The sequence below is a fragment of the Anomaloglossus baeobatrachus genome, chromosome 2, assembly GCF_048569485.1.
Source record: "Anomaloglossus baeobatrachus isolate aAnoBae1 chromosome 2, aAnoBae1.hap1, whole genome shotgun sequence".
Lineage (NCBI taxonomy): Eukaryota > Metazoa > Chordata > Amphibia > Anura > Aromobatidae > Anomaloglossus > Anomaloglossus baeobatrachus.
In genome coordinates this window covers 484,285,168-484,302,450 of record NC_134354.1, presented here as the reverse complement: position 1 = coordinate 484,302,450, position 17,283 = coordinate 484,285,168, and the positions used below count along the sequence as shown (strand labels likewise).

Here is a 17,283-nt window from a genome sequence, read left to right as displayed (position 1 = left end):
AACCCTAGCACATAGGAACAGACCAGCAAGCCCCTACCCAGCTGTGTCACGCCCGCCATGGCAGCAGCGCGGCCTCATGCCGCCATTTCTTTCTTATTCAGGCGCCTTCTCCCGGGCTTCCTTCACCACTGTTTGCCCTCTGCTCCCCCGTGACCAGGTGCCTTATATACCCGCTGCCACACGGTCAGCGCTTTATGAGGCGGGCGCCTCAGCGCACAGGCAGGTAGTTGCTATGGATACCGGGCGTCTGGGAGGGGCTGTCTGCAGCACTTCCTGTCGCTGTTAACGTGCTGATGACGTCACGTGTATACGTTATAAACCGGAGCAGATGAGCGGGCGCCCAGACGTGTATAACGGGAAGGCGGCGGAGAAACGTACTGCTGGGGGCAGAGGTAATTGTGCCAGACCGTCCTTGCTGCTCCGTGAAGGTATTGGCTTCTGTCCCGGTGGCTGCAGCCTCCTGCCTATGTTCCTCCATTCTATGCCTCCTGTAAGCACGGAGTGACAGCTTAGCAGACTGGTGACAGGAATGGACGTTGTGTAGTGTGATTTCATTACAAAGACTATTGATTATGAAGACTTAAAGAGCATTGCTGACCAGTGTGTGCCCGAATCTCCATCATCCACTTGTGCCAGTCACACCAGCCCTTACCTCTTGTGACATGGACTGTGCCATGATAGAACGCCATCATTTACCGCCATATAAGCACAATCATCGCCATTGTGTACTGCCATATAAGTACCATCATCGCCATCATACAAGTGCCATTGTCGCCAACGTATACCGCCATATAAGTACCGTCATATACTGCCACATAACCACAATCATCGCCGTCATATGAGCACCATCATCGCCATCACATACCGTGATGTAAGCGCCATCATTATCACATACTGCCATGTAAGCAGAACATCGCCATAATATAGCGCCATGTAAGTTGAATCATCGCCATCATATACCGCCATATGAGCACCATCATCGCCACCATATACAGCCATGCAAGTACCATAATCACCACTGTATACCACCATGCAAGCACCATCATCACCACTGTATACCGCCATGTAAGCACCATCATCACCACCGTATACTACTATGTATAAGTACCATCATATGTAAGTACCATCAGCGTCATCGTATACCGCCATGTAAGCGCCATTGTATGCTGTGATCACTATCGTATATCGCCATGTGAGCACCATCATAGCCACTGTATACTGCAATGGATGCACCATCATCGTCGTCTGCCACCTATTGGCACCATCATCGTCGTATACTTCCATGGGGTCGCAATTCTCACCATCATATACTGCCATAGCGGCACCATTCTTGCCATCATATACCACCATGACAGCGCCATTCTAACCATCAAGTACATCCATAGCAGCGACATCATATGCAACTATAGCCACCATTATATACCTCCATAGCTGCGCATTTAGAGCCATCATTTACCACAATAGCAGATCCATTTTCACCATTGAAAAGTGACAAAGCAGCCTCATTCACACCATGATATACAAATGTAGCAGGACCTTTATTGCAATCATGTAATACCATTATATCGCAATTATCACCATGGTTTTTACTTTTTTTTTTATGTACTGATAAGACAGTGAGGACCTTTGATGTGGATTGCAAGCTTCCATATTTTGGCCAAAATATTGACCAATATCTCATGCATTTTATACATATTTTTCATTTTTAGGCTATGTTCACACACTGCATAATTTACTGCGTTTTTGGTGCATTTTTGACGTCACAAAGATGCACCTAAATGCATGCATTTCCTTCTTCCAGCGAAGTCTATGAGATTTCTATTTTGCTGTCTACACAGTTCATCTTTTTTTGGCTGTGTTTTTGAAGACTCAGCCAAGATGCAGAATGTCAATTCTTTTTGCGCCTTGTCCCTGCGTTTAGGAGGACTGGCAGATCAATCCTACGCTAACTCTGGGTCGGTGGGGGATTGATCCCTGGAATCTGGTTAGATGCTGGTTCCCATAAAGTCAATGGGGATCAGAATCTGTCACAAAGGGGAAGGAGCAAGCGCTTCATACTTACCGAATCACCCCTCAGCCTAAAAATATCTGCCAGCAGCTGCCCGGAATTGCTGCATCCATTAGATGCAACAGTCTCAGCACTTTACCCGACTCTTCCCGCATTGCCCTGGTGCAGTGGCAATCGGGGTAATAAGGAGTTAATAACAACCCACAGGTGACACTATGTCCTAGATTAGTAATGGCAGGCATCTACCCGAGACACCCCCCCATCACTAATCTGTAAGTGAAATGAAATAAACACAAACTCCGAAATAATACTTTATTTCTAATAAAAGACGAAATAAGCACCCTCTTTCACCACTTTATTAACCCCTACACAACCCTCCAGGTCCGACATAATCCACATGAGGTTCCACAACACTTCCAGCACAGCTACATATCTGAAGCTCACAGCGAGCGCCATAGAACAGGATTGTGGGCTGTTATTAACCCCTTATTACCCTGATTGCCACCAAACTAGGGTAGCGAGAAGAGTCGGGCCCAGCGACAGAATCTTTTGGATGCGCCACTTCTGGGGCGGCTGTGGGCTGCTATTTTTAGGCTGGAAAGGTCCAAATAGCGATGGCCCTAACCACCCTAATAATATCAGCCCCCAGTTGTCTGCTGTACTTTGGCTTGGCTGGTTTTAGAAAAATGTGGGGGAACCCACGTCAGGTTTTTTTTTCTTTTCTTAAATCAAATAAAAAAAAAAAAAAGCATGAGATCCCCTCTATTTTTCATAACCAGCCAAGGTACAGCAGACAGCTGAGGGTTGCAGCCTGCAACTGCTGCTATTCCTGTGCTGGATATGAAAAACGGGGCGAACCCCATGTCATTTTTGTAACAAAAAAAAATTTAAAAAAACAGCTGTACAAGCTAGCTATCCCTCTATCAAGCTACTCTGTTATTTCTTTCTATCTGTTCTTTCTTATTATCTATTCTATATGTTCTATGTATTTATCTATTATCTATTTATCGATGTATTCTCTATCTATTCTAACTCTCTATCAATTATCCTTTAAAAAATACATTAAGGGCTCGTGTGCACATTGCATAATAGCATGCATTTACGCTGTGTATTGCACTGCAGCGTAAATGCATGCGTCCTGCGTCCGCTGCACAATCTATGTAGATTGTGCATGATATGTGTGCACGTTGCTTTTATGAACGCAGCGAATTTGGGTGCTAAAATTTTGACCCAAATCCGTGCGTACATAAAATGAGCATGTCAATTATTCCGTGCGCTATGGATGCAGCTCCCACTCTGTGTATGGTGGGGGCAGCAGCCATAGCGCATGAAATCAGCTTTTTTTTGTACAGAAAAACTTCATCCATTATGCAGTGTTTCTGCAGCGACTTGAAGCGCACTTGTGCTGTTCAGCAGTTACGTGCGCATGAGCCCTTAAAAAATGCTGCAAAACGTCATGCATTTTTTGGGCCACAAGCTGCATTTTCTGAGACCAGAGGAAAAAGATGCAGTCAACATGCACTCAAGATGCATTCAGACAAAAGATGCAGTGTTTGTGAACATAGCCTTTTTGGGTCATTTTTTCATTTCTGTGCAGGATGCAGCTGGGCCCTTTAGTGTTGGTTGGTTAAATTGAGGTGTTAGGGATATTTGGCTTTTAGGTGAAATTTATGTAAGATGCTATAGGGATATTTTATCATGAAATTGTGGCATTTAAGTAGAAGCATGCATTTGTTATTTCCTCATCTCAAACAATATTGAAAAAAAGCCAACAGTGGTGTGTATACCCCCCCCCCCAAAATATCTCATGTCTCGATAACTTGTCATGTGGCCCTGAGCATTAATTGCAGCTTGACAATGACATCTTATGGTGTTCACAAGTGGAGTTATTGTCTGTTGAGGCATGGCGTCCCACTCTTCTTGAAGGATGGCCCCCAGGTCATTTAGATTCTGGGGTACAGAGTTACGAGCTTCTGCACTTTGATTCCGCTGATCCCATAGGTTTTCTATGGGATTTGGCTCTGGAAAAAGTGCAGGCCAATCCATTGTAGCTACCCCAGTCTCCAGCAGCCATTCTGTAATGATGCAACCTAGATGAGCTTGGAGCATTGTCGTCCATGAAGATGAACTTAGGCCTGTGTTGCTCATACAGAGGCACAATGACTGGATTAATGAAGTTAGGCCGGGGCCACACGGGGACTAATGCGATCCTCGCATGACACTCAGCTCACGCTGGCAGCACAGCAGGAGCTGAGTGTCATGCAAGTGTCACTGCGACTGAGGTCCGATCATGCGATCGGACCTCAGCTGCAGGGGATGGGCCTGATTTATCTCCCTCTCCTTCGTAGCCGGCTATTGCCATTCTTGCCCTGCACTCGCGGTACACCAGTGTACTTCGAGAGCAGTGCGATCTTTCTCTCGCCCCATAGACTTGAATGGGTGCGAGAGAAAGAGTCTCGCATTATTATCGCAGCATGCTGCGATTGTTTGCTCGGTCCGATTGGGGCCAAGAAAATAATCGCTCATGGGTGGTGACACATAGGTTAATATTGGTCTGATTGGAATGTTTTATCACATTACACTCGGTCCGATTTTCATGCCGTGTGTCTTAGCCCTAATCCAAGTAGTCGGGGCTTGTCTCTGTACCAATCACAAAGTGTAGGGCACTTCTGTATTGACTAAACACATCTGCCCACACTGTAATAACACCACCACCAAAGGTTCGTCTGGTGACAACAGTGGCTGATGCATAGCGCTCTCCTTGACATCTCCAACATCGTTGACGACTATCATTTCTGCTTAGTGTAAATTGCCTTTCATCAGTGAACAGCACTGAGGCCCACTGGTCCCTCATCCAGCCAGATGAAGTCTGGTGGTGTGGTCAGGTACCCTTGCAAGTTGTCTTGCACCTAGACCATGTTGATGTAAACTCTTTTGAATGGTCTGACTAGTTATGAGTGAGCACTATCATTCTCAGGTGCTCTTTAGATCTTTCAGAAAAACGCTGAAGTTCCCCAGACAAGCTTGTCTGAGCCTCAAAATGCATGTTATGAGTACTAAGCACTCAAGTATGGAGTACTCGCTTATCACTGATAAGTGTCTGATGTGAAACTTGGGTGCCTATGCCTTAAATGTGCCTCGACTTGTGTGGCATTAATCATCTGGCTCCAAAGGGCATTTTTCACAATCAAGCGGTCATCATTGTGAGATCTGGCAAAGGACTTCCTTGTCTATGCCTTTCTATGACTCCTCCAGTCTCTCTGTATATCTATTGCAACTTGCTGATGACACTCTTAGCTCAGTGGCTACTTCTGTCTGAGAACACCTTTCTTGAAGCCTTGCAATTGCGAGGTGTCGTATTGGCCTCATGATGTCAAAATGTGGACAGAATGAGGAGAAGGACTGTTGAAATACCAATTTTAATTGAACCCTTAAATTTATTGGGTGATTCATGGATTAAACGCCTGTTGTGAATTTTTTGCCATTAAGCTCCTTGTTAAGGTACGTGCCAGTGATCAGGGCTCGGGCAGTTGTGGTCTCTCTTCTGTTCTCCCTGCGGAGAACGCTTGTGACTCCGCAGCAAAGATTTGACATGATTGCTGCTCGGAAAGCCGCACCCCAGATCAGGTTATGTTGCAGTACACACACAGTGGGCATGGGATTTCTAGAAATCCCATCCACTGTGCTTGTACTGTACAACTCTTTTTGGATGCAGCTGAAGCATCCTGCATCTAAAACGCTGTGAACTCTGATCGTGGGCACGTGGCCTTAGAGAACAGCAAGTTGTGCAAAAAATACTGAAACATTGAACAATTGGACATGTGCATTCAAACGTTTAGAGGTCGGTCATATTAAGGTCACCTGAAAAAATTAGAGTGCATTTTAGGATCATCCTGAAATTTCACCCAAAAGCCATATATCCCTGACTTTTTCTGAGGCATGTATATTGCTGTGCAGCCCGCCTGATCTATTAATATGGGCATCACTAATAGGCTGTAATTCAGACATTGTGCACTTATAAAAGCAATTCTATAATGCCAAATCCAGCATGTCTTCAATGTGCAGCTTTAGTTTAATAGTTAATTCCTATTATCAAGAGCTCCACAGAGCACTTCAAAGCTTCCCCCAACCAGAATGTGTACCCATGATTAAAGAAAATGGGGTTTCCTTACAGCCATAGTAATCTGCAGATATTTATTGTTTGAAACGTATGTGGCAACCTAAGTGGTGGTTCGGCGTCAGGGAGAAAATTCAGATGTATCTCCAGCCACTGGCTTCCAATAAAGAGGAGAGCACCGGGATGCGAATAGTCAGCGCTCCCCACACAGTGGTCATGCTGAAATCACACCCACCGCTAAATAACATAGTGCTCAGTATACACACTCCGCTGCAGGATGTCGCTCAAGGACCGGAGGACTGATTACAGCACAGTGTAGTAAGTGCTGACTGATCACAGCTCCGATGAGTGGCTGCAGGGAAAAAAGAACTTAATTTTCACCCAGCAGCCAAGCATCCACATAGACACTTGCATATATTTAAATTGGTATTTACCTGCAGATTAGCATTATGGCTGCAAGTAAATACATTTCCCTTTAAAGTGGTGGTTTACTACTCAGCATAGTGGCCACACATCAATGTAAACCTTGTTTTTTCAGATACCTTGTTTAGTCAATTGTGCCTCTGAGCGGTGCTATTGCAGTTCACTCATCCCCATCACGTGACCCCCGAGCTCCGTGACCTCTGAGATCCGGTGATGTCACATCAACTTCCAGTTGACCCGATATCACCGAGATGGTCCCCAGTCTCCCTGAGTGACTTGGCTGTGTGTGGAGTTTCACCCGCTCCTGCTTGCGGCGCTCTGCAGCGAAGGAGAGAGCGTGCGAGATGCTGGGCTGTGATGTGCAGTGCTCCCCCCTTGACTGTAAGCCAGTGACTGAAGAGGAGATATAACTGCATTTTCTCCCTAAGGCTATGTGCGCACGTTGCGTACTGTCCCTGCAGAAATTTCTGCAGCGATTTGAACAGCACACGTGCGCTTCAGATCGCTGCAGAAACAGTCCGTAATGGAAAAAAAAAAAAAGCCGATTCCATGCGCTCTGTGTGCAGCCCCTCCCATAGACAGAGCGGGGGGATGCAGGCAGAGCGCAGGAAAGAAGTGACATGTCACTTCTTAGAACTCGCGCTTCGGGTAACAGCCGAAGCGCAGCGCTCTAAGACGCCACATAGATTGTGCAGGACGCATGCAGTTACGCTGCAGTGCAGATTGCAGCGTAACTGCATGCAATTACGCAACGTGCGCACATAGCCTTAAGGCTATCTTCTGCAGGAACAAATGTTGAAACTGGAAATGCTTTCTGTCCGAGTCAGAACATTCTCATATACATAAACTAATAAGTTGGGCTGTGTCTACCTATCTGTGTATGTGTATGTGTAGAACCTGATGTATAATTTTCATCTGTATTAATAAGTCATCTTTTGTATTGAGATATAACTAATTACAGCAAAATAAAGCATCATGTTTGAGACAAGCTAAAGATAATAGAAAACTGCACCAAAAGCCATGTGTGTATGTTTTTGTGTATGTAAGTACCATAGTATTTCGGCTGTATAGATGCTTGTACCACTAAAAATGTTAACTTCTTTTTTCTTTGTAGCCGCTGTACTAGTCATGAGAAATGTAGTGTAGAGGCCATAGATAAATGTTGCTAACTGTGCCTTGGTGGTGGTCTGTTCGTGCACTTAGGTTGCTTCTTCTAAGTCCACTGTCCCACCCCAATGCCCTTCCATCCGAAGTTACATATGGCTTCTACACCAGATTTCTTATGACTGGCTTATATCATTTTCATAGAGGATAATCATGTATACATCATGCCACTACTTCCTTGTGTACCTACTGACAGTTGCCTTTTAAAATGTTATCAGAGTTTAATAGTATTATTTTTTTTTTCTCAGACCCCAGGCCATTTTTGGAAGTTCTAGAAGACCCCCGTGATTTATAGTGAGTCTAGTTGTACAAAAGCTTCTTCATTTATAATCATTGGACTTATTGGGCGTATTGAAGAGACCCCTCTCACTGTTAGTACCCTGTGTGTCTGTACATTATAATTGATTACAGTGGTAATTTATTGATTTAAATGCTTAAGCCCGAAAAATGACTAAAGTATTTTAGGAGTGTATCACTTTTGGGGCTTAAAGGGAACCTGTCATCAGAAATTTGGCTTTCAACCTAAATGTTTCCCTCTCTGCAGCTCGTGGGCTGCATTCTAGTAAGGTTTCTATACTTTTTGTGCCCCCTTTTAAACCAAAATAAATACTTTATAAAACTGTACCTTTCGGTTTGAAAATCTTGTAAATTCTCCATGGGGGCGGGCCGTGTGGCGTCCGTTGCTGTATCTTACGCCGTCCCCCATGCTCCAAATCATCCCTCAGGACGCCGCCCACTGCGCCCGAGGTCCCGTGCACACCAGGACACCTAGTGACATGGTCGCAGGCATAAGAGTATGGGCGGCGCTGTGATTGCATCGCAAGTGCCCGCCCATACTTTCGTGGGCGCGCTCTCCCCTCTGTACGTCGCTCAGATCCTCCGCTTCTCCTGTAGTGGCCTGCTCCGCTCCTCCCATCTATTTCCTGCTGCAGGGTACGATGGGAAGGAGGTGACGTCGGGCCGGCGCAGAACGCTGGAGGCAGTGGGGAAAGGGCGGGCACGAGAGTATGGGCGGGCACTTGCGATGCAATCACAGCGCCGCCCATAACCTCGTGCCTGCGACCACGTCACCAAGTGTCCCAGCGTGCACGGGACCTCGGGCGCAGTCGGCGGCGTTCTGAGGGATGATTTGGAGCATGGGGGACGACGTTAAATACAGCAACGGACGCCACACGGCCCGCCCCCATGGAGAATTTACAAGATTTTCAAACCGAAAGGTACAGTTTTATAAAGTATTTATTTTGGTTTAAAAGGGGGCACAAAAAGTATAGAAACCTTACTAGAATGCAGCCCACGAGCTGCAGAGGGGGAAACATTAAGGTTGAAAGCCAAATTTCTGATGACAGGTTCCCTTTAAGTATTTACATAGATTTATCTGGCTAATACAGTACCATAATATAATTTTGTATTGTTCATACTACCAGTGGTAACCTATGTAATGAGTCATTGCCCGTGAAATCAAAAATCACTCAGGAACACTGTAAATGTGCCCCGGGGCCATACGGGGCACTAGTGCGATCCTCGCATGACACTCAGCTCATGCTGGCAGCACAGCAGGAGCCGAGACTCATGCGAGTGTCCCTGCGACTGAGGTCCGACTGTGCGAGCGGACCTCAGCTGCGGGGGAGGGGCTGGCTCTGTGGAGGGGCGGGCCAGCGCTGCGGAGGGGAGGGAGGGATTTCTCTCCCTCTCTCCTCCGTAGCCGGCTATTGCCATTCTTGCCCTGCACTTGTGGGCACACGTGTACCACGAGTGCAGTGCGATTTTTCTCTCGCCCCATACACTTGAATGGGTGCGAGAGAAAAGAGTCTCGCATTACAATATCAGGATGCAGCGATTGTTTTCTCGGTCCGATTAGGACTGAGAAAATAATCGCTCATGTGTGCTGACACACAGGCTAATATTGGTCCGAGTGGAATGCGATGTTTTATTCCACTTCACTCGTACCGTTTTTGTCGCTGTGTGGCTTAGGCCTTACTGCGCTGCTGGAGATATCACACACATCCAGGAGAGGTATAATTCAAGGTGGTTTAATTCAGCGCGTATCAAAGTGTACCCCACTTCTTCATCAGTAAATCCACCAGTATGACAGACAACAACAGGAGTGCAGTCTATTAATAGCTGCTGGTAATTCAAAAAGAGCGCCAAAGGAAACACATGACTGTGAGCCAGAGTTCAAAGGGTTAAAGGAGGCGCTAAGGATGTACATTGTCTAATACAAATAAAAATACATTTTTCAATATAAGATAAACAAATAACAAAAAAGCATAAAGAAAGACTGAAAAAACTACAAAAAAAGAGAAAAAAAAATGTTAAAAGAAAAAAAAAATTGGAAACTAAAAATTCTTTGTCTGGAAACACCAAGGAGAACTCGAACCCACCAATGGTCAGTGAAGCATCATTTGAGATAGCTAAACCTTACAGCTTGTGCTGTGAAAGAAACTTGAAAAACTGATCAAAAAAGGCTGATCGGCACTACTGGGTGTGTAAAAATCAAAAAATGCTTAAAAACCGTTTTTGTTTTTTTTTTTAAATATACATATAAAATGTGTGGTGAGTGATTTAATGATATGAAATATCAGGTTGCGTGAGATTTGGCTGTGAGTGAACCAAAATATCAGTTTATAAAATATTGCCCATGAAATGGCACTGGAAGAAAATGAAAGATTGCATTATAGTTTCATTAGTGGGGAGAGCCTGTAATCCATTCACATGTAGGAGTCCATCTAGCAATAAGGTCACATTTTCAGGATTCTGTTGGGATTTAATCAAATACACAACATGTTCTTTTATGCTCCAAACTCAACGGAAGCCATTTCTTAAAAAGGCTATGAAATAATTTTTACAAATGGCTGTGGGTATTATGGAGAAAACTAATTTAGCAATACTCTGGCCATACCCGTGGTGATCTATCACTGACCCTACAGTGGTGCTCCCTGTCTTTGTATACCCATGATCATCACATGAAGCTTCAATGGTGATGCCAGTAGTACGGCACAAGACTTCTGTAGCCGCTGCCGCGTTCTGTAGAGCAGCTCCTGTTCCATTTAATAGGAGCCGACAGCAGATGCCACACATTGAATGTGACTGTGTACTGTACCCCTGCGCATTATGTTTTCATTCGATTGTAGCTAATAATATGGTCGGTGGACGTGTTGGGGGTTGAACCACCACCGATCGGATATTGCTAACTAGAGATCAGCAGATAACTTGGCGCAACCCCAGTGCACTGTCCAGGTCAGTGCTCCCATGCCGTGGACAGTGACTGCGTGAATTTCCTTTACCCTTTGGGATTACAGGCTTATGATTAGCCGGCTGGCAAGACTTCATGAATTAAATGCTGCTCCAGGGAATTTGGGAGCTCAGAAAATTTGTACACGCACGGTGAGAGAGCACTCACCAGGACCATGGATCAGGGTTGCGTGAGAAAAATTGCTCATCTAACCTATAGTTAGATCATCCCTATTTCGTGACCAGATAACCCCTTTTAACGCTAATTCTTCTTTTTTGGCAGTTACTTATTCCCTACACCCAGTTGAGGATACATGCACGCTTGAGTGAAAAGTGTATGGGGTGGTCAAAACATACTTTGCCGGAAAGCTATTGAAGGTGTTCTGACACATTGCGGGGTAATTAATTAATAGCAGTACACCAGCATAGGGGCTTTTCATAGGTGGAGTGCTGAGTTACTAAATAATTGAATGTGTTTTTTAATGTATTTAATTTCTTGCTTCTCTCATCCTTGGAATAGGAGTTACATTTTAAAAGGATAATCACTTTAAACTACAATATGTATATTCTTCTTTGTTACTCGTAATGTTTTTTACAATTCATCTTGATCACTAGATGGCAGACTCCAGAATGGCTTTGCAGTCAGCATCCCCTTCTGTAACCCACCTTGACAAGAGGCATTATAATAAAGCACTTCGAGATTTACTGAGGAGGATTCGTGATTGCAACAGGTAAAGCATATAATACCTACACAAGTCACATCACATTATTTTTTTCTAACAAGTATGTTTATCATGACATCCAACCACTCCACGTAATTTAGGTGGTACTGTTACTGGTTATGACCATACATTGGGTGCCGTGATAATGAATTTCCTTTTCAAATATGCTTAGGGTTTAAACATTTCAGACCTAAAGTTAAACATGGACACCTTCAGGGGTATTTTTTTTTTTTTCTTAAATGTATTTTGTGCTAAAAATAATGTTTGCAGTTGAGTTTTATGGAAAATGTGCCATTTGACTTTTACAAGCTTTTTAAAAAGGGAGGATTACCAAGGTGAGACCTGTAATGACAGTCTGCTCTCCTGATCTACATGTCTCACATTGGTAACTCTCCATTTTATTTAAAATAAGCTCTGGAGGCCGCTCTTTAGGCTAAGGACTCACGGCAAGTAAAACGGAGCGAGTGGCATGCGATAAAAAAAAATCGCATTCCACTCTGACCAATGTTACTCTATGGGGCCACTCCCGTGAGCGATTTTTTTTTTTTTTTTTTTCTCAGCCCTAATCAGACCGAGAAAACAATTGCAGCATGCTGCGGGTGGAATCAGATTTGTTTTCACTCACACCCATAGAAGTCTATGGGTTCAAGAAAAACATCGCACTGCACTCACGATATACGCACAGGCTGATAATGGAGGTGATAGGGAGATTAGTCCCTCCTCTGCAGCTGTGGTCTGATCGCAGGTCGCAGCACAGTGGCATGACACTCGGGTTACACTCACAGCAGAGCGGGAGCTGGGGATCATTAGCATATGACATCCGATACACTCGCATCGGACGCTAAATGCCCGTGTGTCCTTAGCCTTAAGGTGGAATCCAGGTGTATTCTGCCTGAAAAATCCTCTGTATACATACCCCATCGTAAAGTGATTTGTACTGGAAACCTGTAGTTTTGACCCCTGAAAAAAAACTTCATAAACCTGAACTAAAGGAATGTATACACCGGTCAAATATGTTGCACATAAAATATATATTATATCGGTTGCATTGGATACTTACCCATCAGTGGTGGAGCCTGAATTTCACTATGGCTGCTGACATATATAAGTTTAGATAAATTTGAACTTAAACTTTTTTTTAATTTATTTAATAAATAGATTCACACGCAAATGTAAAACATTGTTTATCCATTAATTTGTGATCAGGTGGGAAAATGTATTCTTTTGCTGCAAATTGAACATCTATGAACCCATACTTTTTATACAGACACATTGACTTTCTGCACATGGACTAAGGCAGACACAGAGTGTTTAAGAGCTGCATTTTGGTTGATTATTAAGGGTATCAGGATCTGGATTCCCATTAATCTACAGGATATGTTAAAGGGAATTTGACAGCAGATCGAACCACGGGCAGCATGTATCAGCCGCTTAATGTATGATTCCAGCCATATGGATTTAACTCTAAAAAGCTGCAGCATTTCAGGATAAAACATGTCTTAGAAGCCTTCCAGGTACCAGTCTGCTTGGAGGACTGGTCAAAAAGACTGATCCCCCAGCAGCTTCTCCCACCTTCTCCCCATGAGTAATTGTTCTCTCCCTTCATGCATGTATAGGAGAGATGTTGTCAGTCATTGACGGCGGGTGGGAAGAAGCCAGCGGGGACCTGGCTTACAGACTATTCACTCATCTGACTTGGTCCCAAGTGACTTTTAAAGCAAGTTTTTCTCTGCTGTGGAAATTTTGGATTCAAACATACCTGGCTTAAATCATACAGCAAGTGCTTAATGGATCTGGCAGCATGCATCCACTGCTAGATTGCCTTAGAGTAGTACCTAGTTGAAAAAAAAAATTAGGTACTCCTTAAAGCCCCTCTTCAACATTTTTTCATCACTGGAGTGATGGTTTAAATCTCTGGTCCCTTTATAGACCTTAACCACTCCAGCAGTGGAAAAAAACCCCCAAAAACTGTTGGAGTGGGGCTTTAAGAAGTTGATAAGCAGAGGATGTGGGACCCATAAATCAAATGTTGAATAAAGGGTTTACATTCACATCAATACTCTGTTAATACATAGCAGAGACTTAACTAGGAGTTCAGCTTGGGGGGAGGAGGGGTGGGGGTGAGGGTCAAAAAATCTGAGTGTGATCCTAACAACTTAACAAAGAATACAACTACAGTTGCGCAGTCTTATCATGGGTATAGGGGAACCTCAGCAGGTGACTGTGATGTTCCTGAAAATAACAATACTACACAAAGAACAACATTGATATTACCGCCATACAATGACCATATGGTGGTAGATACCAGTGCTGCAGAGCATATAAGAGATTACAGTGCAGTGGTGACTTAGAGCTGACTTTCTTTGTGATGAATTCGTCCACTTTCACCGTCTTTTCCATCTGGCTCAGACTGACATGACAACTTTTTCCAGCCACCATTCATCTGCAGAGATTAAAACAAAGTAGTAGTGCTAGAAGAAAGAAGCGCTAATAGGGTTTTACCCAATAAATAACAGGTTAGTAATGTAAATTAATACACTCACCCAAAATGGTTGTGAAGGGTCACAACCACCATAGATAGCATAGGATAATGACGGCTGCCGCGGCCCCACGTTCAGAAGTCTTCAGTGTAAGAAGAGAAAAAGGGGTTAAACCCGCGCAATCAGCCAAATAAGATGTAGAGATGTTGATAGATTAATCACTCTTTTATTCCATAGGTCTACGTGTTTCAAGGTACAGAGACCTCTTCCTCAGGACCAAAAAATCAATATGTTGATTTTCTGGTCCTGAGGAAGAGGTCTCTGTACCTTGAAACGCATAGACCTATGGAATAAGAGTGATTAATCTATCAACATCTCTACATCTTATTTGGCGGATTGCGCGGGTTTAACCCCTTTTTCTCCTCTTACACTGAAGAGATTAAAACAAAGACCTTTTTGACTATTTCCTGCCCCATCTATTCCCAACCTGTATAAACTCGTCATCCTAGAGACACTCCAATGCTGAGCGCTGCTGCTAAAATTTGTCCATATTACTGCTACGGCTGTGTGGTACAAAAACAGTGCTAGTCGTACTATCCCACTTAATAATGCCAGCACTGTGCCCCTTACATAATAAAATGCCTCCTTTATGCACTCTAGATGGTAAAATTGCTTCATTGATCAAGTTAAGGCCCTGTGCAACTGCTCTAGAAAAGTGTCCACAGATTGTCCCCAGAAAGTTGTAATGCCCCCTATGCACCTTTTCACTGCTACAACACCCTGAGTGACCCTATAGCAATAATGGTTATTAAGTGTTCAATTAACATTTAATAGTATTCCCTAAGTCCCCCAATGTACCGCTCCCCTTTACAAAGTATGATGCCCCTAAACCTCCCTATACACAGTATGATGGGCCCACAGCTACCCTATACACAGTATAATGGAACCATAGCTCTCCTATACACCGTATGAGGCACCTACAGCTCCCCTATAAATCGTATAGTCGGCCCATAGCTCTCCTATACACAGTATGGTGGACCCACAGTTACCCCATACATAGTATCATGGGCCCACAACTCCCTTACACACAATATGGTGAGGCCACAGCTCCCGTCTACACAGTATAATGGGCCCTCACCTTCCCTGTACACAGTATTGTGAACCCACAGCTACCCTATACACAGCATTAGTATGAGCCCACAGCTTTCCTCTTTGCAGTATGATGGGACCCAGAGCTCACTCAGAACACAGCGTAATGGCCTCAACATTGTATAGTAGCACCCACAATAGTCAACACACGCTTTAATGAGCCCCATAATAGCCCCACACTGTATAATGGCCCCCTCATTATCGCCACGCTGTAAAATGGACCCTACATTAGCTCCCATACTTTATTATGACTCTCGCATTAACTCCCATACTGTATAATGGGCCCCACATTAGCTCCCATGCTGTTAATGTCCCCCACATTAGATTCTGCAATATATAAGGGCCTCCACATTATATAAGGGCCCCCACAGTACTCTTTGCAATGTATTAGGGTCTTCCATATTTTATTACCCCCCCCCCCCCCCCCCACACAGTCCTACCATACTTTTTAAGAAAAGTAAAAACATCATATGCTCGCTTAATCCAGGATCCTGATTTGTCCAGCATGGGCAAATCTTCACTTTGTCATTGCACGCACAGGACATCAGAGTCCACCAGAAGCACAACGTGATCGCGCTGGGACATCCTGTGCATGCGCCGGTGCTCTCATCCCGCTGTTCTGTAGACTGCATGCTTAGGCTATGTGCGCACTAGGTGTTATTTTTCACGCTGTGTTTTTTTTGTGCGTTTTTGTCCGCAAAAAAACACACAAAAACGCCAAAAAAACTGCACACGCGTTTTTACCGCGTTTTTGGCTGCGTTTTTGTGCACTTCATTCAATGAGTGAAAAACGCTGTGAAAAATACAGAAATAATTGACATGCTGCATTTTTTGTGGTCACCACAAAACGCAGCTACAAAAAACGCTGTGTGCGGACAGCACTTCTGAAAACCCATAGACATTGCTGGGGAAGCAATGTCACAGCGTTTTCAGCACAAAACCGCGGTTAAAAGCGCCACAAAAGACACAGCAAAAACATCTAGTGCGCACAGGGCCTTAAAGAGCCCTGCGTTCTACAGAGTGGCAGTGCAGGGAGATCGTGCCTCACTGCTGTATAGCGAAGATTAACTGTATCGGCACCTGTGTGCAACGATGTAGTTAACAGTGGCCTCTCTGAGTGTGGCGACTGTGGCAACGGCCCCCTCTGCCCCCCTAGTGGTTACGCTATTGGTACACAGATAAACTTTCTGATCTTTCTTTATGGCCATTTAGAAATACTTATATCTGTGGTTAGTCATCTTCGCACCAGATTAGTAGATGTGTATTGTAAAGGAATTGTGGCTAAAGGCACATAAGTGTATGTTGTGTTTGTAGTTTTAATCTTACACTAGTTGTAGAACGAGTACCACGCAATAAGTATCTCTCATGTCTTGTATGATTTAAGCCAACTAGAGGTCACAGATGAACACATAGATGATGAGGTGTGCCCGGTTTTGGATTCCAATACCCACTTGTATACAGAAACAGGTAATAAGGCCTAACAATACACATCTGACAGCAATAAGTTGATTTATTGTGCCAGTGTGACCGATTTATTTCTTTATAGATGTTACTTTGCCGTCTCACTTGTTGGCCAACACGTACTCTGAACCTTCCTTTCTAATGAGCGGGCATGCTGGCTCTAAACAGAATATGAGGAAGCCACAAAACACTTTATTAAAAAGCCCAAATGTTTTGCCTTGCGAGATCCATGACATATATGAAGAGCTATCAGAAATCTATCAGAAACTGCAGGTAGGAACTGAAAGCAGGACAGAACCAGGACCACACGAAACACATAGAACCACTAACTGGTCGTAACGTCCTTGTGTGCTTTGTGTAGCAAGAGAGAACTTCTCAACAAGAATATTCCCTTCAGCTGAAAAGGCGAGAGCAGAGGTTATTAGAAAAGGAGGAAATGCTTCAAAAACACCAGGCCACGTTGAGCAAGATAAAGGATGTGGAAGAGATCGTGCACCAGAAATTCCAAATAATGAAAGAGGTAATTTT

At 44.1% G+C, this 17,283-nt stretch overlaps 1 protein-coding gene across 4 annotated transcripts in view; it reads left to right on the top strand.

The window, feature by feature from the left end:
* The first annotated feature begins 269 nt into the window (after positions 1 to 269).
* The window catches only part of CCDC138 (coiled-coil domain containing 138), a 66,460-nt gene continuing 49,446 nt past the window's right edge, over positions 270 to 17,283 (top strand). The window contains exons 1-6 of one of the 4 annotated variants that reach the window (XM_075336436.1): positions 271 to 392; positions 7,961 to 8,006; positions 11,559 to 11,674; positions 16,679 to 16,761; positions 16,841 to 17,028; positions 17,117 to 17,275. In XM_075336436.1, coding sequence (XP_075192551.1) covers positions 11,559 to 11,674; positions 16,679 to 16,761; positions 16,841 to 17,028; positions 17,117 to 17,275 — 546 coding nt within the window. In that variant the 5' untranslated portion in view covers positions 271 to 392; positions 7,961 to 8,006. Of the gene's footprint in view, positions 429 to 7,960; positions 8,084 to 11,558; positions 11,675 to 16,678; positions 16,762 to 16,840; positions 17,029 to 17,116; positions 17,276 to 17,283 lie in introns of those variants that run through there. The other 3 variants (XM_075336437.1, XM_075336438.1, XM_075336439.1) reach the window with 3 other exon arrangements.